Here is a 24,679-nt window from a genome sequence, read left to right as displayed (position 1 = left end):
CAGTCGGAATTAACGCGACGACGCTGATTGATAGGTCGCCTATATAATCTCTGTCTTTCATAGATAAAAATCGTAAAGGTACGAAATTTAAAAGGAATTCTACATAACACGCGAAAAATATTGTATTTCGCAGAGAAACTTGCGCATTTCCATCAACATCTCCTTTACTGAGAATTTTTAGTCAAGTCTAGAGTTACCGTGTAAAAGATATTTTTGTCAAAACTAAGAAATTTCTTACAAATTCAGACGTATAAATAGATGATAACAAGTTGTTGCCTTTTCTTTAATTTCAGGTTAGCTCTTTACTTTAACATAAATTTTATGAAAGACTTTAGTTGCTAGGTATGGAAAAAAAAAAGAAAAAAAAAGAACGTACATCTCGTGTCAATTATCGTGTTTTCATTGCATATAAATAAATATGGAAATCATGTTTGCGTCCATAGAATCGAGCAATCAATTAACTAAAATTGACCGATTCAAGTTCTCGATGTCTATTTACAATTTCTCTTCGTGTATAGCCTGTGTTCAATAGAATTCAATTTATAAAATTTGCAATATTGAAACGTAAAGAGCTTTTCATACCGTGCACTCGTATTGCGTTGTTGTACAATAAAACAATATATTATGAAACGAAATCGATACTGGTCCTTTGTTGTTTTACTGTCGGGAACTCTTGCGGACGGCCGGAGAAAATGATGTGGAAATCAATTAAGCACTTTGAATAAGTTTGACCACGACGTGCGACATAATGTACAAGAGCGAGCAGCGCCAAAATATATAGTAATTAATTAATGATCGCGGGACACGGATTAACACGCTTCAAAATTGGACAGGAAACTCAATCGCACGACAAGATTCACGCGAAAATGATCGATATCGAATGACGATTACGGATTATTTAACATATAGCCGTGCTATATATGCAAGTATCGGAGAAAATGGTATTTAAAGATACCACAAAGGCAACATCGATTATACGTTCAACTTGAAATGGTTTTGTTCGCATGTAAAATAATAACAATAATACATTTCATCGCGAAATAATTGTAGTGAAATAGATATTTGTTTACCCCCAAAAAGCGATAGAATATAAGAAGAAATAAGAAAGAAGACAAATGAGTGATTTTTCTCACATCGTGCAGATATCGTGCCTTCGTTGTAGATATTCTCGAACGGCGAACTATTTCAGATGAAAATGTTATAACTTGTGAAAAGGAATGGAGAAAAGGAGGACGCGAAAAAAGAAAAACAAAAGGCAAGAGTTTCGAAACTTGAAGTCTAAAAAAAGATGAGAAATTTTTTGTGTATCGCTAACACATTGAAAAATGCATATTTTCATACAAGGATCTCGTTAGACGGAAATTAAAATATTGTGCTTTCTATTTTGATAAAAAAAAAAAAAGATATCCACAAATATATGAAATACATACAGAAATATATTTGATGCGCCAGAATATATGAATTTCACGAGAATTTTGTTTCTTTCGCAGTTATAGAGTTCCGAAAGAAGAAGAAGAAGAAAAAAAAAGGATATTGTGTCATTAACGCATCCTAAAAAACTGCATCACAACCGCAATCGATGTCGACAACACGGAAGAAGAGATACAAAAGGAGCAAAAAAAGTGAACGTCCTCGATTCTTAAGTTTTCTTTCATTTCCCGATATGCATCTCACGACTGTAATTTATCTTTTTCTCTTTCTCTCTTTCTCCTCTCTATCCATCTCTTATTGTTCAGACAGGATCCGTAACCGTTATCAATCTCACAAATAATAATAGCCAGCCATGTACGGAGCGACGTACCGCGTAACGAGGCTGGGATATACGCGAATCTCCTCTCCTCCGAGCTGCTGCCCTTATAGCTCCCTCCCCCTGTTCCCCGTTCGTCTCTCGCCTCGTCCCGTCGCACAGGAAACGCTCTCTATGTATCCTACGTACATACGTGACCTGGATGTCGGCGAACTTGTCGGTGAAGTTACGCGTACACGGTGACGCCAATTGCAGCTAAAGCGGATCCCGTCGATCTCGAGATGCCGCGGATTGCCGCGTCGATTTGGAATTCCGCCCGAAATACGGTTCCTGGTCCTTGTCGCTTGCTTCCACCGATCAAGCCGAGAACGAGAGAGAGAGAGAGAGAGAGAGAGAGAGGCAGAGAAAGAGAGAATACAACGACGCGCGCGTGGCCCAACGAGATTTTCCGGATTCGATAAATAAAGGCCCATCCGCTCAGATATTTTGGAACTTGACGTGCGATATTTTGTCAAAATATTATATTATTCTCCATTTGTACAATTCTATATTCAAATTTTTAGGATTTAGTTTCTAAAATCTCGGATACTAAAATTTGATTTATTAATATTTATCACAGAAAATTACAGATCTTTTTAAGATGACCGCTATTGAATGCTGAAAATTTACGCGAGAAATAAATTTTGAGATATAGCAATTTATGCTACATAAAGATAAATTCTAAATTTAAATGGTGAAAAATTATAACATTCTATAGTTAAAACTTCTTCAATTGCATTTAAAAGGATAAGAATGACACGTTTTACTTTCTCGCTTCAGCAGATCTTCGGGCTGCGTGCTTTCGTTCGTAATACGATGAGATTACGCGAAACGCGATGTGACGAAGGAAATAATACTGTCTATAATGACTGGCTGTGCCAGATCGCGCAGTATTATTGCGGCTCGACACGGAAAAGAGCGAATAGGAGGCACCTTGGAACGCCGCGGCCGTATAGCACCGCGCTTGAATGTAATTAAGCTAAAAGCATCACTTCACTCTCGCAGACCGTAGCAGCGGCACGACAAGGTTTTTACGGCTACAAAGAAGTAACATCATCAACGGTATTTCGTATAAATTGCTACGCGCGCTTTTTCCCCTATTTAACGGTATTCGCCGCCGACGGGATTCCACGTCGAAACACTCGACTATTCGTTCGCCCCGTTACGTGTCGCAACAATTACGCGACTCGATTTTTACCTCATCTTCCAAGTGTCGCGATGACCATTCTCCATCGTCGGAAATTCAAATTATAGCAAAGAAAACAGAGCGTTATAAAGAAAACCGCATCTATATAATATATACAATATTTCATACACATAAACAGTTATACCGTCAAAAGTACTGTAAAAAAAACTCTAAATATAACTTATTATTTAAAATTTAACTTTCTTTCCAAATATTACGAGAAAAAATTTCTTTTTCCAAAATATCAATCATCTGTAACAATTTGACTCGCGCCATTTATCTTGAAATCGTGAAAATCGTCGCGCGGTCCCTCGAGCTGGACTTATATTTGCGTGGGCGATGAGAGAAAAAAAGAGAGGAAGGAAGAGGAAGAGTTTCCACGGACACGAGATCCATAAAAATCCGCGGTGCGTTTGTTGAAGGGAGATTTACCGCGCTAAAGGTCGACACTGCCACACCGAGGGCAGCTTCCTCCCTCTCTCCGTAAGCGCGTAACGCGTTGAACGTAATTTATTGCGGATTTCTCGCTGTTGCGAGAATTTTTTTTTCAATCCTGTGGCGAGACAGCGACCATCCACCGGTGTATACCGGTCTCCAGTATCACCGTAATACAGTCGCTTAGAGCGAAGCACGATGCGATGATACGCGTTGACGCCATGTCCCGGATCGCCCTCTCGCTTCCTTCCTTCATTCGCGATCGGAAAAACCTCGACCAGATCGGGAAAACGAAAAACGACAAGACCTCCGACCGCCTTGAGATCCGTATCTGACGGAAAGTTCAGTGCCGCGACATTCGTTTTATTCGCCGCACGCTTCTCGCGCTTCTCGCTTTTATCGCGAGAAGCCATCCTTATGAGCCGACGCTGATAAATCGCGGTGGAATCACGTAAGATGGCATAAAAACAGATCGCGGTGTCGGACATTTCTGTCCTAAGCTTGGAATGCGTAAAGAATTAAATAATTATTTTGAAATTATACCGTAAGAAAAATTAGAAATCATTTTTCTTTATCTATCATTTTCTTCAAATTATTTTTTATCTTATTTATTTATGTTTGTTTTAATTTTACAAATAATAGTCTACTCTTCGATTTATCCGTATTTTACGATCCCACAAACCAGATGAAATCATAGGTCACCGCATTTGTACCGCAGTCGCATTTAATTAATAATGCGGGCTATTAAAAATAAATAAATAAATAACAGAGCGAAGCTGTGAAAATAAAAATCGCAGAAAAATAGTCGGTCGGAGGATTCGATTTACACGTATTCGGACTTCTCGAAAGAGTATTGAAACATGTCCCGGTTGAACGAACACGGAGGGATTCATTAAACAATGGAGCTGCAATCTGACCATGCGTTATAACACCCATCGTGTTTTAGTAACAGTGTAATGGATTCGTCCAATTTCGTTTCCAATGGAAAACATTAACTCCCCGTCCTCCCATTGCGACGGCATTAAATATTACAATTTAATCGCGAAATTGCAAAGAAACGTCATTGTTAATTTTCCATGTGTCGAAAGACACATACGTATCGTGCGCTCTCTTTAGAATTCATAACGATTAATATAACAACGGACGTACATCGATATAAATAAACTCATGTCGACTAACACGCGAGCGAAATAACGCACGTTAATAAATACGGAAATTGACAAACAGTGTTTTCATGCTTGCGCCAATTTTCTGTTCATATACGAACAGAATGCACCGGTGCATTTCTATTCTCGACAAGTTCGGCTACGCTTTGCGATGCTAACTCGCCGAGTTTCGTTGTCTCCACACTTGATTTCAGCGAAATTTACTCGCATACGACTGCTTTAATACCGTCTCTACAGGCATATCTGTACAAGCACGCTATACAAATGCCGAATATCGTATAATTTCTAACCGTTAGCTTCAAATCATATCAAAATCCCTACTAGTAGTAGTAGTACTATTCTTGTAGATTGTATCAAGGAATGATGTAATATGTGTGTGTTTTAAACTATTTTTTTTTTATCTTTATATCGAAGAATATAGGTATTGAATATTGTTCTATTTTTATGCCAGACGGGCTTGACAAGTTTCACCTAAGTTCCAATACACTTTTTAATATCGAAAAACACACGCGAGCGTAACGTCTTTAATTTAATTCTCTCGTATCGCAGACAGACTAGATGCATTAAATTTTATGACATTTCATACATATCTCGTGAAACATGAGTATTAAATACCATCCGACATTTGGAATGTCGAAGGGAACGCGGGCGCCTGACGTATCTCTTTTCTAGCGCGTGCATTTTCCAAAGTTTCCTTTTTCGTAATCCACTCGGCGCGACATCGTGGAATCCTTTGCGACACACCTTCGCGTAGGTCCCGCCGTACACGCAACGTAATTCCTTACATACCGTACCATTCAACACCGCGTCCGTCTGTATTCCGGGCCGCTCACTCGTGCATCCGCGTTGTTTGCATCACGCGCGGATTCGTACACGCGCGCAGGCAACTTAACACAATGGGGAAAGCTCCCCCTCCCCTTCGCATATGCGGCCGATGCGGGACGCCAAACGTTAGATTACTCGACCGCGGATTTTTCCCGGCGTTTTCAGCCGGTGTCCGCTGTTCTCCCCCGCCGGCATTGTTCTCCCTCGGTCCCGGCAAATGCAACTTCTCGGGTGTAAACCGTACAATACAGTCGTTTAAAGTGAAGCATAACGCGATAATACGGCGAATATACTATACGGTTCTCTCTGCAACAATATATATATATACTATATGTGTGTACGCTTCTTATATAAAAGGCCGTGTTTCTCGCCAGCCACTTCCCCTTCCGTGCGAATGCAATTTTCTCACCGCGAACCCCACGAATAATAGCCGGTCTGTAAATTGCCCGTTGTAGGAAAGTTCACGGCGCCCCTATTCGTTTCTACGGTTTTGTACGATTACGCATTCAAACTCATCTCCGTCGTATATGTACGTCCCGAGCACAAGGATAAAGTTTCGGCGGCAAATTCGAGATTGCTTCTTCGAGCGAGATTTTGAACGGATGATCGCAAAGGATCATGATACTGTACAGAAAATGACTTGTTCGATTTCCCTATTTCTTCTTGGCAGATAAATTATTTATATAGTAACGGATAAAATTTGTGTAAAATACCAAAACTTTGATAACTTTTGTTTTTAATCTTGATTTCAATAAAATTATTTTTATTTCATTCTTTCGGTGCTGCAGAATTTCAATAACTGGACCGTTTATTTTGAAAGTGGTGCAAGTCCATTTTCTTTTGTTTCGAGAAAATTAAATGTTAGCAGATCTGACGATTAAAAAATATAGGTTAATTATGTGAAGTCTGGGAATGTTTGTACTAATTTATCAATATGTAATTTGATTATATAAATTTCTTTTAGGCGAATTTAACTAAAATAATATATATTTCCAGGCTGCAAATGGACTTACACCACTTTCATAATTAGTCAATTGTAAATATCATTTAATTTCAATTTTGAAATAACAAATATCACTTAAAATATATTTCATATTAATCCAATTTTCTTTATAAATAATAACAAGAAATAAAATAGAATTAGTATTTTTTATTTTGAACGTTAATTATATTTATATATTGTTAAACTTAACACAAGATATCGGTATTATTAATTATTTATGCTCTTCGTGTGGCAGTGTTTTGAAATATTCATGATGCACAGGAGATATATAAGGTAATAGCTGCTGCATATCCTTATATTTTTCGTATGTAATAGGCCTGGCATCGTGATGGAAATTGGACTTACACCACTTTCATAATCAATGGTTACGCGATTTCTTTTACCGGCCAATTTTAAATTCAACAAAGCATTGGCATTTTTTAAGATATTAAATACTCTAATTAGTTATAAACAAAAAGTTTACACTAAATTAAGCATAAATTACATCATATCTCATTTTTTTAAAAAAAGGACTTACACCACTTTCAAAATAAACGGTCCAATTTTCCACGGTTTCCACCAATTTCCAGTTTGACTTTTCTTTATTTTTGCGATTTTCGACGATGTGAAGCGACGTATCAATATTATCAACATTATAAATTAATTTCTTATTCGATATATATTATATAATAAAGAATATATCCGTAATCGGAGATTATCAGAAAGTCTTATGCTTTATATTATATGTATGTTCGATCATTCGTTGTCCTGTGAAAAAATCATCTACACTTTTCACGCTATAAAATAATTCGCGTATCTACGTCGAGATGGTTATACGAAATGGTTTGTATTACGAGTGAAGAAGAAACGTATGTGCGTCTCTAGAGAATTCCCGTGCGAATATCGATTAGTGTTGCCCTATAGTTTCAAAAATGCGACGATCATGTACAGGATATCTCAAAAGCAACGTATATCCTTTGAACGATAGATTATTCAGCTTATTTGGAATTGCGAATTGAATTTTCCTTTGCAAAAATAGTGGGACATAAATTAATTTTTGAGTTATAAAGATTGAAAAAGAAAGATTTTTGGCAAAGTAAATTTGACCAAACCGTAGAATATTACATTCGTTTCAGTTAATTTCAGAGGTGAAATTCATTTTAATAATGTTAATTTAATACTTGTAAAATATATATAATGGAAAAAAATTGAAACTTTCCTTAATATTTTCGGTAAAAAAATGTTTATTTCAAATTGATTAAAAAAATCTGTCATTAAAAAAATGTTCAATAAAGCCTTTTGAAGCATTCTATGTATACGTAGGAAGATAATGAAATCGATAACGATGAAACCCATTTTTATTCGACCATTCATCACACTATCCTGCGCTGATATTCCGAGGAATGCAAAGTTACAAAGCGGAAACAGAGCGATCATCCAGATCTAATGTGCACGTGAAGCCTGTGCAGACGAGAACATTGCATTGTTTTAAAATATTCAAACGTATAGAAAAGCGTAACGTAACAAAGCGTATTGTAACATTTTACACTATTCGTCGAGTTGGTGCAGCGATCTAAAAGAACGAATCATAGAAATCGCGTTATGTAAAGAGAATTGTATTCCGTAATAAAATCTATATTTTCGAGCTCTTTTTTTTATACGATAGTAATGAAGTATTATTTCATCAAGTATTCCTTATACGTATAAAAAGTTTGCCATTCTTCTCACTGAACGGCAAAAAAACATTATCTTAAAAATAATATTTTTTTATATATATTTATAATATATAAAAAAATAATGTTTTTGGTAATAATGATTTAAAATGCTACTAATGTTTTTGAAAAAAAATAATTGGATAAAATCGATGCTTATGATTTTTAATCTATCTATATTTGGAATGAATATTAATATTACAATGCCTTAAATATATATATATATATATATATGTCGCGCGACACTTTTCTTAAAATGTTTAATTAATAAAGTATGTAAAATAATATCTTTCGAGAGCATCGATATCCGATACATCCGGCGCCCTTACACGCGACACGATTTTCAAAATAATTCGCGGCTATCAAGGAGTTCTGTTGCGGTTTATCGAACGTTCCCTTGACCATACCATCCGCCATTCCTCAAGATCGAGACGCGTCGCGAGATTGCACCGCCAAATATTCGATATCCTCATCCCTCTCGACCGGGGCAAGGAAGGAGAGCACATACTTGGAATTTTCGATGCGTAATTAGATATCACAAGCGATCTGACGAGAGGAAAAGCGAGTCCTGTGCACTGGGACTCTCTGTAATTTCAATCTCGATAACGTAATGTAATGAAAATGCTCATCTTTGTAACAAAATCTCGAATTAAAGTTCTGTTAAAACGATGTTTTTTACGAATAAAAAAAAAAAAATAATAATAAGCCTTCATCGTTGATTGAAAATTACGAAGCTGATTTTAGCATGTGACATGTAAAAAAGGATATGACGATATGTGATTTCTATGAAATATAATATAAATCTTCACTACCAACTTTTTATCTTTCATATCATTATATTATATTATATTATATTTATATTGTATTTTGTTTCGTCGTGTTAATTATTTAGTTTTCCTTACGCATGTTCGCAAATTAACGATCGATACTGTGCCACGCCGCAATTTATTATACATATATATAACAGAAATGCAAAGGAAAAGTTTTTCTTTTATCGAAGAAAAGGGTTCGCGCACAGGGAGTGTCTTCGCGATACGAGGTAAAGTGAAATTAGGATCCGGTTCTCGCGTCGACGGTCCCCTCAAACCCACCGTTGCGACGCTCCGTTACGGTGGAGTTGGGCGTCTTCATAAAGTTAGATAGAGATTTCCAAGTTTCTCGCGAGAGATTGCGACGAACGGGGCCGCACGAAATGTACCCACGAAACCGTTCCAATGGATGGTCGCGCCTCCGAATAGCGATAAATTATCGCTTTTAAATAGATCGGGGATAGCGTACGAAACGCGCGAAAGAAGGTGGATGGTTAAAGGAATATATTTTTTCGCGTTGAGGAAGCGAGAGAGAAGAATCGCGTGGATGTTTCCCTTGGCCAGAAAAAATTTAATTTGCCCGTCTGTTTTTCGAGGCGAATGCTTTCCGTTACGCGCGAGGCGGAAACCGCGCTGAGAAATTGTTGACGGCGAAATTCTTCCTCCTGTCCGTCCGAGACGAATCTCGACGGGGGATGATCCGCGGGGTACTAGGTTTCCGCAGACAGACGTTCTTTTCTAGTCTCGTTCTTTCACAGAATCCACAATCTCGCCGCTTTTTCGCATTTGAAAGTAATCTATTGTAAACCCTTTCTTTTTCTCTTCAGTCATAGATATCTTTGCGGATATATCGCGGTCGATTATTGAGCAACAAAGTTATCTAGAATCGTTTTTTTAATAATGATATGCCAATTCCCTCATAATTTTTGTTGCGGAAAGAAAATAAATTTTTTAAGCGAATTGAAAACGACTTTATGAGAATCTCCATGTTTTTGAAATTCAACGTTAGATACATATGTAATAAAATCTTTAAATTCTATTGTATTAAAAATCATGCGTATTAAAATTAGATTTTTATCATTTATTTAAAAATTTCTTCAATATTCTTCCTTTTTTTCTATACGTGAAATTTTTTTCATCTAAAAAGTAAAATGGTTTCAATAATTTTATCGTTCATTATGGTCGATTGGCAATATTCAAGCTCTTAAACTCTTTTCGAATATTCACATTGGATACGGACGCTCGAATAATTTTTATTGTTCCTATCTTTTTGTTCCGGTGAGAATTTACATTGCGATTATTTTATCAAATTCGACATCTCGTGTTCGTCCAAAGCTTTTAAAATGATACACAAGAGATATTATTGTTTAGATATCATTTTTCCCGCAACAATGCAAAAAGAGATATGTTTGTCTTTCCGCGGAATTTTTATTTACTTTACTTTTCGAAAGTCGTAAAACTCAAGGCTCCGTATCGAGAGGATAATTGAAACGCAACATGCGGTCGCTTTTAATCTTCTCACCGTAGATGAGTCTTACTTGATCCACTTAGTTTCTCTCGAAGAACGTGTAAAATTTACATTAAGGGAAAAGATCCAAGTCTTACGTAATTTAAGAGAAGATATAAATATTCTTAAAACTTGGTTACGACAAATGAGATATTCTCTTAACATGAATAAAGTAGCTTAAAGTAGCTAGATGTCTAAAAATCTACAAACACAAAAAATTTTACTTATATCTTTATTATATAATGTACGTAAAACTCAATATATTATTCATCTATATTTTTTATAATGGCCTCATTTGAAAAATATAATTAAAACTATTCTCTAAAATATATCATTTACAGAAAAGTTACGCGGTAACGACAACCGCAGACATGCTCGACGCGACGTGTGCCAATTTATCAATAATTTTTGACATTTCGCAACGCGAAGCTCGCAATAATGACATTTATTCATTCATCGGTTGTCCTTAAGTATAAGGACGCGTGTCCTCTCCGCTTTCGCAAAATGCGCGAAACGCATACTTTGCGCGAAGCAACTTGACCTTTACAACCCTCGTAAACAATTTGCAACGAGTCACGTTTAGCTCGTGAAAGCTCCCTCGTTTAGCTCTCTACCTCTTACCCGGCGTATAGCAGAACACGGCACAACTGCCGACAGCTGAAGCCCCGATGGGAAACCCCATCTCGTATTCTACCGCCCCCCGGGAATGAACGGGCCACGCAGTATTTAACCCTCGTCATCATCATAATACCGAGAGACGCGCGTCTCTCGCTGAAATTTACGTCCGCGCGCGGCCCATCCGCGTAAGATAAATAAGTAAGTAAGTAAGTAAGTCAAATGTAAGATCCGTTTATCTCGGATCGCGCATTCCACTTTTCGATACATTAACTTGTCTCGCACGATTTTTCCCGCTATTTGTATAAAATTAGAATTTATTAAGATGACAGCTATACGTTTTCGTCTCGCAATCAATTGCGATGTATAAAAAATACATAATTGTTTTATTAAAAAAATTTAATAAATTTATCGCCTGCATAGTATAATGAAATAAGCATTGAATATTATGTTACGAGTGAGGAATTATTTTCATGTATTTCCATATAGCATGAAAAATTAATCACAAATGTAAATCCTTGGCGTAGAATCTATGGAATTAAATCTATGAAATTTATGGAACAGTTCAACTTTGGAACTGCCTACCTATTATGCTTATAATCATCGAATACCTTTGAGTTGCCTATTGTTCCACGACTTCCTATTTCCGTCACGTAACAATTGAACTTAGAAATCTCATTTGAATTATGGGGCAGAAATACCTAATGCATTGTTTCTCTTTCTTCCTTTCCTATGTATTTACTGTACGCATCTACGCACACACACATATACGTATCTTTATATTATTTATTAATAAAATTTAAGTTTACTCTACAAGATATATAGGTATACATACGTTATACTGTTAACTTCTAATTTTTATACATTTACATTTTAGCGCTCTTGAGAGAGAACGTTATTCCAGATCACACAACAAATGTCTCCTTCCCTTCTTCGATCCTCGCATAACTCATTGTCCATAAGAAAAAATCCACTTTAATCCTCGTTAACCTACGCCACCGATAAATTAGCGCGGATCGAGGTTAATCTCGTTTTTTTGCGTCCGAGGCTATCCCGAAAATCAGTCTTTGCCGGAAAACGTTTATTCGGAGGACTCCGCCAACGGTGGCAGCAGGTGCCGCTGGTTTAACCGTATTTCGAGCGTGTCTCGTCACTAACTAACGTCGCGATATACTCGAAAAGAACCTCATTCCGGTCGCGGTACGTTACCTGCAGAGGAAATTAATATCCACGCCTACGGACGGACGTAGAGAGAGAGAGAAATAATTAGACTTGTGTATAACTGTTGTGATATTTTCTACCGAGTTAACGATGTTTATTAATGTCCGTGATCATAAGAAAACAGACAGTGAAATCGTGTCGATTTCACTGTCGTGAGTATTTTAATCGAGAAGAAAAATGTCTTGTTTCTAAGATATTTCTTGCGTGTATATTTCTATATTTTATATATTTTAGACTTTATATATAAACTTTAACTTTAATAAATTATATAAATTCTAACTCTTTCTTCTTTTCTGAAAATCAATCTTTTTCCCCGAGCATTAAAGAATCAGGATTGCTCTCCGAGATATGTGTTTCTTTTAACAGAGAATATTTTTCCTTCAAGTCAGACTTCATGGCTCCATATCCAAACCTAGCGTTGGCATCTACGTGTGAGGAGTATCTTATGAACGTGAGTACTGTTCGCAAAATATCTTACATTTATCTGAATAATGAAGACCGCTCATATGTCGGTTGTGAAAAAAAACCGGACAGCTTGTCACTTTGAATTTCTCAGGAAGAAAATTTATGTTCACGCGAAAGCGAAGCTCCAATTGCACACATAATATATATTAAAATTCGAAAACCAATTATAGAATTATTGCGTTGAATATCTAAAGAGACAAGTTTATCGATAGATGAATTTACAACAACATTAATCTCATTTACCTCTTTATTTTATCTATCAATTTAATAATGTTAAATTAATATTTCGTCACTTTCACACACACACACACACATCCGCATGTTCAAAAGAATAATATTTAAACTGTAAAGTACTTAAATGTGTTTTAACGATCCATTTATATATCACGAAATGCATAAGAGAGGAATATTTTTCTATTTCGTATTATATAATGATATTGGAGATTTAAATGTATTACATATGACATATTTTTTTGTCTGTGTACACTACGTTGTTACATACTTCTTTAACATCTATGTATATATCACGTTACATACTTGCTTCAAACAATAGATGAGCTGCTTTTAATATGACTTGTTCTAAGAAGCTTATTTATTGTTCCAGCCGATATGGCTCTCTTTATATGAATAGTATCGCAACGTTGTAGGAGTAAATCCAATGTTTTACGTTTCTCTCGTGGTCGCGAGATTTTACATATACGCGCGTGCAACCGGGCGAGATACCATTCGCGAAAGGAGGAAGATCGGAGATGCTTCTGCAGCTGGTAGTAATTAGCGCCAGGGACGAGAAGATACGCCGTATAGCTCACTCGCGCTTTGCATTCGTATGTATGATGGAAGGCGAATCGGTTGGCGGTTCTCTCTACGAACCAAAAGCAAATTGAGGGCTTCGGGCCACGGAGTTGCCCTGCTCTCAATCTACCTATCTATCTATCTATTCCTTCTCCCTTCCAGTTTCGCTCTTCCTTCTTGTACTCTCCGACGAGATCCGAGCATTCTCGCTTATACATATACAGCGTCGCGATGCGAGAGTCGTTCTAGATGATTAGTGATTTATGCGCGCATCCGAGACATGTTTTATAAATAACACTAAATACAAAAAAAAAAGATATCTTTCAATATAAATATTTTTATAAATTTTATGAAATAACCATTTACATACGACCAGCAGATTGCAACGTGTATTTTTTCAAAAGCTACATTATTAAAAAAAATCTATTTTTTTTGAGACAAGATAAATTTATATATCTGAACAGATAAGTCTTTTATTACTTGATGTTTAGCGAATAGAATAGTTAAAAGTCAGACGCTGTTATAGATAAATGTCTGATTTTTTAAATTATATATTCGTACTTTTGATTTATACAAAAATTGCATGATATTGGACAATCGTGAAAATGCAACATTATTTTTGATATCATTGATAAAATAAATATAGTTATCGATAAAATAATTTTTAAATAAATCCAGAGATCGCATAATATAATAGTATTAAAATATAATGAGCGTTCACTAAATATAACTTCATTAGAAATTTATTCAATGTATAATAAATCAATTGCGTTCTTATATCTTTAGTTAAATAAAGAAAAAACGATATATATATAAAATTATTTCTTTCCTAAAATATTTATTAGCTTAAGGCCGTTTTTCGGTAAAATATCGCATATCGATATCAAAAATATCATACATATATCATGTTCATATACGTTTAGCCAATCGGTCTCGATAACTAATAATCGACGATATGCATTTTAAAATGCAATTTTGCGTTTCTATCTGATTCCCTTCCACTCTCGCGGATTTCCTCCTAAATACGCTCGCAGAAATATACGTAGCGTTTAACAAAATTTTCAAACCGCGATCGCGATAAAGCACGCTTTCAAACGTAATCCACCCTTTCCGCAGTCTCCGTCAAGGCTTTAAAAGTCACGCCGGGTTTCGAGAAACGGCTCGTTGCTCGTAAAAAGCATTATCTGTAACCCGGAAAACCGGGCGGCGAAGCCGGCCACCCCCTTTCACGGGGGTGGCCGTTTAGTCGCTTAATCGGACGTCGTCAAAGCGGTTACAGCCGCGCAAAAAGCCATGGTAGCTCCAAAGATTCGATTAAAGTTATGAAAAAGTTTACAATCGCCGGGATCGTCCTGCGACAGGACCTTGCCCATCGCGAAAGAGTCTACCCGATTCCTATGGGACGCAGGAGATTAACCGCGAAGGAAAGAAATTTGATAACAACCAGGCTATAGATATCAACCATAAAAATTGTAAATTTACTAATCCATGTTAATGATCAAACACATTTATATAGAAAGCATGTATATATAATATACGCACGTCTGATTTTAATAAACAAATTTTATGTAAAAATTTCTATGTAAAAATATTGAATATCTATGAATACATTATATAATAAATTTTTTTTTTTACGGATGTATTATTAATAATAGTTTCATTTTAAGTTTTATTTTGCTTTTTCCCGATCTTTATATAATTACTTAAATTAAGTGAGAGAATATTTTCATATAAGTGTTGTTGTTCTGTGTGTGTGTGTGTGTTCGATTTATTCGATCCCGCATTTATTTTAATCTTGGAAATTCATCTACCGCAATGTCGTACGGGCTACGTAAATTTATCACCGCTATTTCTACCTCTTGTTAACGACGCTTATATTTATCGAGTGAAATTAAATGTGAACACGTCTCGTTCTTTCGTGGACAGTAAATACCGAAAACGTCAGCCGCACTGTCAGAGAGGAGACGTCTGGCGTAGATTATTATTTTTCTGTTCCATTAACGGGTAATTGAACGAAATGCAAGTATTTAATCTAATAATTAATCTCGAATAAAAATTAGCGAAGAGAACGCGGCTCTTCGTTTAAAAAGAATAATTAGCTATCGATTTGTTATTATTATTTTACTCTCATATCTCTTCGCAAAGAGATCAGTGGAGGAAGAAGAGACAATACTCTCGCCGGGGAATTTTTATTATACGCTCCATCAACATCGTTCTCTTTAGTAATATGTGCATTCGAAAGCCGTTGCCCCCGAATAAATATTGCTTCTCTCCTCGGGGGATAATACTTGGCAGTTCGCCAAGAGATTCCTTCCTTAGTAATGTTGTTTGATAGAAATTAGGAGCGAAATCGATCACGAACTTTGATACTTGGCCCTTCCTCTTCGAAATGACCGACTTAGGAAATTACGATAATCGTTTGGCGATAAAAATAAGCAAATTAAAAAAAAACTACTCCAATAATTGACTAGTAGATTTTCGATATTCGAAATCGGAAAATGGATTTAAAAAATTTTTTAACTACTACCATTAATAATGTAATTACGGAATCTAGAGCGGTAAAAAATTGTTTGTAACTTTGATGAGAAATTAATGTTTAATCTTTAATGTCGTCGGTAAATAAATTAATAGAGTGTTTACACGACCAAACTGGCAATTGATTGTTTGATATTGTTTTTGTTATTTAATTTTTTATTGTAAAAAGTATCAATATCATAACGTCAAACTAACGTCTGACATAATTTTACAACTAATATGTCGATAATAATTTATGTCCAACAACTTTGATTCTTGAAGACGATTTGCGATCCATATTAAGTTAGCCCCTCCAGCAACACCAAATTAAATCAAATACATCAAATAATTTAGTGCTAATTATGTGCTAATTAGTTGCCGTAGTCCGAATTTTGTTGCTCAAACCGTTTAGCAGGAATTTACATTCAAAGTGGGGGGTGCTAGCTTGACATTAAGCCAGCCCCCCCCATAGTGAAAAAAATATATATAAAGCTCGAATCAAAAAATAAAATACACTAGAATTTGTTGCTATTTTGTTGCTCTAAAATAACATAAAAATATTTAAAAAAAAGTATATTATTTAATTAATACGACTATATACTCAGTCTCGCCGCGCCGTACCATTCACTTGCGCGAAGTAAAAGTAAATAAAAAAATGTATCGCTCGCATGTATTTGGTACTGAAATAATCTGTGGACAATATACTGTCGAAATATATGAGAAACTGAATTTGTTGCTCGTCTTAAAGTATTAAAAATCGATACTTTGTCGCCGCGGACCCTATACGACGCGCTATTATATTATATAAACTAACTAAAAGAATTTGTTGCTCGCATGTTTTTGGTATTAAAATAATCTGTGGACGATGTACTATCGAAATATATAAGAAACTGAATTTGTTGCTCGTCTTAAAGTATTAAAAATCGATACTTTGTCGCCGAGGACCCTATACGACGCGCTCTTATATTATATAAATTAACTAAAAGAATTTGTTGCTCGCATGTTTTTGGTATTAAAATAATCTGTGGACAATATACTATCGAAATATATAAGAAACTGAATTTGTTGCTCCTCTTGCTTTTTTAAGAATGACGCGTTAAAGATATATGTTAAGATTACAGAGTGATCAGAGTTAAATAAAATGTAATCGTATTAATGATGATTTCGAATGCTAATAAAATAGTAAAATTAATGCGCTCAACGATTATAATTATGAAATCATCAGTAATCATTAATGACGAATAACAGAAATAATCAAGGCAAAAATAATATGGTCAGTTTTAATTCTAAATATTTATATGATTAATTTTGTTAATGCACATGTTTGATAATTTTCATTCTCTAAAAATGACGCGTTAAGGATGTTAAGATTACAGAGTGATCAGAGTTAAATAAAATGTAATCGTATTAATGATGATTTCGAATGCTAATAAAATAGTAAAATTAATGCGCTCAACGATTATAATTATGAAATCATCAGTAATCATCAATGACGAATAATAGAAATAATCAAGGCAAAGATAATATGGTCAGTTATAATTCTAAATATTTATACATGAGCTATAAATCATTAATAAACCCCCCCCCCCCCCGATTTTTCAATACTATTGTTTCCATAAACTAAAAATTATATTGACAATTTTAAATGTTTAATAATAAATTCTACTGACCGACCGATGCACCGCCCTTGCATGTCTCACTTCTTTCCGCATCTGGTCATCGCGAGATCCCTTCCGTTTCCGGTTGCTCCCTTCGCTTCAAATTGAGACGAGACAATCTATCACAATTTGTCCACTCATGCATAATCACTGTTCTCATAATCACTATTTCACTCGTAGTCCAAAATCCGCCATATGCAATGACGCGGTAAAATTATTTCCATGCCGATTATAAACATGAAAGAACATATAATCGCGTATTAATAAATGGACGGAGACGATTTTCCGTGATTCTAATCGACATTCCCGATACTCGCGACATCCACTTTATACACGGGATAAACTTGTGATGGATAAAAAAAGGCGAGAAATACGGAAAGAATATTTCAATCTCGCACGCTAATGCAATACGACGGTTACTGTAACGGTTACGGAAAATTTAGGCAGGTTGAGTAGTAGTAGATGGGGAGGGGGGGACGCGTCGTCGAATATCCGTTCCAGGAAAAGGAGCGAGCGCGTCTCTTCCGAGAAATAAACCGTACGCGAAAAATCCTGCGCGAGATAAATCAAACTAGCTCGAGCGACGCTCTTTTGCGATCTCGATTTATGAAATTGTGAATATAACTCTGAAAAAAGGATTACATTTGAAAACAATATTAAAGAATATTAAAGCAGAAACGTGTGGAACGCGACGCGCTTATATTTTCAACGCAATATTATTATATACGACAGCGAGTAAATTATTTCAGCGCCTAAAAATATGTTAAATAATGTATTCATCGATCGTTGTATCGTATTATAAAGTCGATATATCAAAACTACAAATTACTCTCGATTCGGATATTTCGAATATTCGTTCGGATGCGAAATTCATTTTCGGTAGATAAAAGATGCGTGGGAAAAATCTTGTCGTTTGCGAGTATATATATATCGAAAGATGCCTTAATCACGATTACACGGGTTAATATATTACACTCGGATAATCGCCTGTTATTCGATACAAGACCCCCCCGACACTCGTTCGTACGCGGATCTCACTTTCGACGGATAAAAAGACGCGAGAAACACGGAGCGCGACCGTAATTCGTCTTGAGACTCGCGCTTGTGCGAAGAGACTGACACGATTACGGAAAATTTAGGCTGGGCGGATAGGTGAGGAGAGGGGAGGACCGCGTCGCCGAACGTCTCGGTACAGAAGCGTTCAAAAAAGTTGGATGAAAACATTCAGATATAAACAAAGAAGCGCGGCTCGAGAGAAAGAGAGAGAGAGAGAGAGCTTATATTACAAAATCTCGATCAATTTTCATAGCGAAACGATAATACAACGAGAATAATCGTTGAATAGAATGTGTAAGATTCAAGGAGGAATATATCTGAAAAGCAGCTCGCACACCACATATGAACATTTCTAATAAAATATTCTTATTTAAGAGAAAAAAAAAAATGTGTTCGGTTAGTCGACAGTTAGTCGACTAATTTTACACGTCAGGTTTAATAATATTCATGGTTGTAAAATTGACCAATCACGGTCATTCGATTCTTGATTGGTGATTGGTTAGTTTTAAAACTATGGATGTTACTGAAATCCAATTAAGGGTGACGTGTCAACGTTAATCGATGTCTCTGAAATGCCGCGAGAAACCACGAGTACCAACAGCTAAATGAGAAATTTTACAATTGGTGAAGCTTCGCGTCGCGTTTTTCACACGTTTCGTATTTCAATATACTTTAATATTCTTTTAAAATATATGATTCTTCTTCAATTATATGTATAATTTCGCCAGAAAATAATCGCGAGATTGCAAAAGTATCGCTCGAGCTTCGTTATCTTATCCTTGTTCGTATCGCGAAGGTTTTTTGGCGCACGATTTTTTTCTCGCAAAAAACTCGCTCGCTCCTGTTCTTGGAAGAGATATTCGACGACATTCCCCTCCCCTCCCCCCACCTATCCGTCCAGCCTAAATTTTCCGTAACGCTCTTCGCACAAGCGCGATTATCGAGACGTATTATTTGTTGCTATTTTGTTGCTCTAAAATAACATAAAAATATTTTAAAAAAAGTATATTATTTAATTAATACCACTATATACTCAGTCTCGCCGCGCCGTACCATTCACTTGCGCGAAGTAAAAGTAAATAAAAAAATGTATCGCTCGCATGTATTTGGTACTAAAATAATCTGTGGACGATGTACTATCGAAATATATAAGAAACTGAATTTGTTGCTCGTCTTAAAGTATTAAAAATCGATACTTTGTCGCCGCGAACCCTATACGACGCGCTCTTATATTATATAAATTGAAATCTCTGCAAATATCCAAATTGTTATATGTATATTATATTGAAGCTTATTCTCTCGTTTCGAGAAAAAATCATCATGTTGTTAAACGTGAATTCATGCTATTCGCCATCAATTTCTCTTGATTCGCACAAATTTAAATAAACATCCGATTATCGTTCAAGCGTGTGTTTGATTATTGTCGACAAACATTCGGTTGCGCGCGTACATAAGATACGAAAATTTTACGCTGAAAATGAGATAACATAACAATTTAAGCGAGAAAGAACGAAATGATGATGACGAATAGATAAGTAGATAGATATTCGGTAGGTAACGATTCAGATTGATCGAACATGTGTGACGAACGGAAAGAGCTCGACGCGGTAACAAAGCGGAGATCTCTTCCGTTCCGGGGGGGAAGAATTCCATTTAAAGCCATGGCCGGAGATTGAAATTATTCGTCGATCGGGATGGCGGATATCAGAATCGCGCGCGCGCACAGGCAGGTAAAACGTGTCGGGGTTTTACCTTCGATTTAATCTGTTTCGCTTATCTCGCGCGTCGCCGATGAACGGAGCCAATCCTTCAACGTGGCAAACGGCCCCGTCGTCCTCTCGTTCCGCGAGAACAGAATCGGCATTTTCAGCATCCCGAAGACGAACGAAGGGCGATAAGGGCACCCGGTGCCGGGATCACGCCGACAGGTCAGAAACTGAGTGCTTCCAATCAACCTGGGATTTTTTTTCACCCCCCTTTCCCTATAAAAGTTCCGGTTTAAGTCCCGGTCGTTGTCAAGGGTAACGATCAACCTTCAGTCGAGGAATCCGTTCCACGATAACCAATGAAGGAAGCTCGCCTTTTAAGTTCGACGTTAATTTCGACGTTCGATCTCGCCGCTACTCTTCTTTAACCCCTTAATCGTACTCGTCAAGATTGCGCTCTATCCCGCCATCGGTTTTTCCCAACGATCTCTTCTTGTCGATTAAAAGCGCCCTGTATGTATGTGTGTGTGTGTGTGTTGTTTTACTATTTTACTTGTTTTGGAACTTTAGACCCGTATAATTTTGGTGAGATCGATACTTAATTAATCGAGACATTTGTATAAAAAAAATAGCAAAATTTCTTTGAAAAAATATACGTTCTATATTTTCTATAAATTAATACAAAACATGATTAAAAAGAAGAAACTTAATATTGCAAAAGTATTAATTCTTAATAAATATATCGATATCTCGATTATATATTTATAGAATATATATTTCGATGCAGTAATTCTCCATGCTGTAGAAAATGGGAAAATATAACGCGCAACCGGTTATGTCTATTGTCATAATAAATGATTCATCAATTCGATTTTTTAATCTCGAGCATTTTCTCGAAATAAATGTGCAAAGCAAATATTACCAATTGCCGATTCTGCATCTGTTATATACAATTATTTCGAAACTATTAATTGGATTTGATAGTAAAATGATCGGCCCATTAGCAAATTAATTGCATGATACATGATTCACACGGACGCGCATAATCTTACTTTCGCAAGAATCTCATGGTTGTTATAAACAAGGGAATAGCATGTCCGATAGCAAGAGCCGCAGATTAATGTGACCGGCTTTTCCATGTAAACGGATACGCGGTAAAATGGACAGAATCCATACGTATCGTATCGAATAACATCATTATCTGCACGACGTGATCACCATTTTGGCGAACACGTTAATAACGGTACATTACTCTACAGTAGGATTTTCAACCAACTGTAACCCTTTCGATCCTGTTAACGACATAGTGGAATTGAATGCCCTTAACAAAGAGACACATAAATTAATTATTCGTCATCTTTAATAACAGAAAGTAATCCTTCATTTAGACAGCGATCATCCAAAAATTTTAATTCATTGTTTATATAACTAATATATTGTTAAAATGATTAAAAAATAAACACAGATATAAAATATAAAGATATTAGTGGAAATAAATTTCCAGTTGTCACTTTATCTATTATAAATACCATTAACAGAAATGGATATAATTAATAGAAATTTGTAGAATTTTAACTGTGCAAAGTAATAAATAAATATTTTAAAAGAGATAAATTAACACCATCAAATTATTTTTAATAAATGTTATAATATATAAAATTAATATAAGAGGGAAAACATATTCAGATTAAAAATAATTATATAACAGTTTTTATATATATATATATATATATGTAACAAAATCTGGTTCATTCTTGATCCTATTTTTACCGCATATTCTCTCTTCGCGCGCGTAAAAATAAAGTAAAAAAGAATTTATTCAATTAAAAAAGCGTACACCAAAAGTGTCAACATGACCACCATCCATAGGACGTCGCGAACGCTCGGGTTTACCGATGAGCTCGATTTGGATTCATAGATTCATTCCGTTTTTTTTTTCCGTTTTGATATTTGTCGTTGCTCCAGCGAAGCGCTTCTGTGGTGAGAAAAAAATTTCCGCGAAAAAAAAAATTGAAAAAATATTTATATCATATATATATATATATATATATATATATATATATATATATACACAACGGCGAAGAGAGTCGCGGCGTATTGGCAATAATGGAAATAGTTCTAGCTTGGTCGCAAAAAAAAAAAAAAAAAAAAAAAAAAAAAAAAAAAAGGAGAATAACCGTTAGATAAAGATTCGAATTCCCATCGTCTACTCGTCGCCATTTTGTATCGACCTCTCTTGGTGAAATTAAATTTCTCACAATGCGAGAGCGTGTCACGATTCTAATTCGATACTCGCAGAAGTCGTTCCCTCTTCCCCTTTACCCCACATTTTTTTACTGTCGCCCCAATCTACATCCCCCTAATTTCACAATTTCGACGGGGAATTTCGCGGTTTCCTTGCGTTTCGTCCGCGGTGAGTACTTGTAGCGTTCATCGATGTAATCGATTTCGTTCTGCCATTCCACCATGGCTGAGAGGACGGAGATGGGGAGAGACGAAAAGAGAGAGAGGAAGGAGGAAGAGGAGCCTTTGTACGATTTTCCGCGCATCGCACGCGCGGGAACGCGCTATGCGATAGATCGGCGTTTATTGTCAATCGTACCGCATCCGCGTACATGTATTCGCAATCCCTCTTCCGTATCTCTCCTCCATCCTCTTTTGCCCGTTCCCACATTTCAACCCTTCCAACATTTCTGGAAAACAAGCCAAAAGCCGTGTAGATTCGAATATATGCAAATAAAATCGCGTCCGCTTATACGCGCTATACGCGCTCGTATCAACCCTGTCGTTAGACGTATTTTTTAACACTGTTCAAGAATATCGACGGAGAATCTAGCGTTATTTACAATCAACGGATATTCTCCGTCTCTCTATCTCTATGAATAATCTCTGGAATCAACTTTTTCCAGCCGTAAACTTCGCGAGAATTTGCCATCTTCTCGCGTGGCGAGTTTCACGAAATTAAATATCCTGGTAATTAAATTCGATTAAGTTGCGCAACTTAATACAACTTAATACGAATTTAATTTTCATTTATGTTAAATCAACTTGAATTTAATTCAGCCAGTTGCATTAACCATATTTTCGCTAAAACCGTTAATAATTCGCAATTTCTGCATTTTGCTGAATCGTATAATAAGTACATTGTTGTGTACGAATAGCTCTCGTTAAACGACCTTCTGTCGCGCGTGTAATAGTCACGATGACACATCAAAAAATGTTCTTCATCAACAAAAATATTCTCTAGTCGAACTTTTGGCTGCGCAGAAAAAAAAACATACATCGTAAATCTAGTATCTCATCCAATTCCACAGAGTTGGATACGTAACTTTCTGCAGTTTCTATTAAGTATTATTTGCCCGTCTCTATTCTCGATGGTGATCAGTGTACTAATTGTGAACGTTGTCCTAACTAAACACACCATGTCCGTTCGCTTTCGTCTTGACATTGTCTTCGCCTGACATATTATCTACGAGATACGACTCGAGTTTTGGGGGTCCTGTTACAATCGCAACAGGATGAACCGTGCATCATCGACCACTCGAGTTCCTAATTATTGTATAATTAGATACATTTTCGCTAATTTTGCATCAAACGGAACGCATTTGAAATCAATTAAAGTCGTAATCCATTTGCGTCTTCCGCAACTTGTGTGAAACGCGCTTCGTCTCATTTCATTTCCCTTCTTGTTTTATTTCATTTTCGAAACTTCCACAAAATTCTCAAGTTTACGAAGCTCTATTTTGTATACTGCACATGCACACGTCGCGCACGTGGTTTACCTTATTTCGCTACAATCTCGTGTCGGCCATTCGCCCACACCACTTTTCGCTCTCTTGTTTCCGCAACGGTGAAACCTCACACATTCGATCGTGCAAAAGCAACATTTATCGTGGGGACCGGTGGTGCATCCCGCTTGTATCTCGCCGTGGCGACTATCGCCTCGAGTGTTTACAAGCCAGCGCCCACGTTCGCGTTTTCATTTCAGAATAGATGGCCGACAGCGAGAGATAATAAGGCAATCCGCACGTGCGTGCGCGAAGGTTACTGCAATATTCGCCCAATTTGTTTAAATTATAAATGCAATGAGTATATATTTGATAGAACTTGTTTCCTCATATTCTTGAAACACTTAAAAGTATTTCATATCATCTAGTAAAAATTGTTTTAAAAATATAGAATTTTATAAAAGTATATATATAATTTTTTTAAATAAATTTTTCTTATTTTTCATATTAAAAAAA

The 24,679-nt window shown here is 36.1% G+C and overlaps 1 protein-coding gene across 4 annotated transcripts in view; it reads right to left on the bottom strand.

The window, feature by feature from the left end:
* The window catches only part of Fur2 (furin-like protease 2), a 305,563-nt gene that overhangs the window by 213,507 nt on the left and 67,377 nt on the right, over positions 1-24,679 (bottom strand). The window contains exon 1 of one of the 4 annotated variants that reach the window (XM_070302405.1): positions 17,686-17,777. The exons of the other annotated variants lie outside the window; for them this stretch is intronic. Within the exon in view, the coding sequence (XP_070158506.1) occupies positions 17,686-17,708 (23 nt within the window). The 5' untranslated portion in view covers positions 17,709-17,777. Of the gene's footprint in view, positions 1-17,685; positions 17,778-24,679 lie in introns of those variants that run through there. 4 annotated transcript variants of the gene reach the window in all.

This window comes from Polyergus mexicanus, unplaced genomic scaffold (assembly GCF_030449975.1).
Source record: "Polyergus mexicanus isolate NDT 795.1 unplaced genomic scaffold, iyPolMexi1.0 SCAF_10, whole genome shotgun sequence".
Lineage (NCBI taxonomy): Eukaryota > Metazoa > Arthropoda > Insecta > Hymenoptera > Formicidae > Polyergus > Polyergus mexicanus.
Note: the sequence above shows the minus strand (reverse complement) of the source record. Positions and strands in the feature narration are given on the sequence as shown.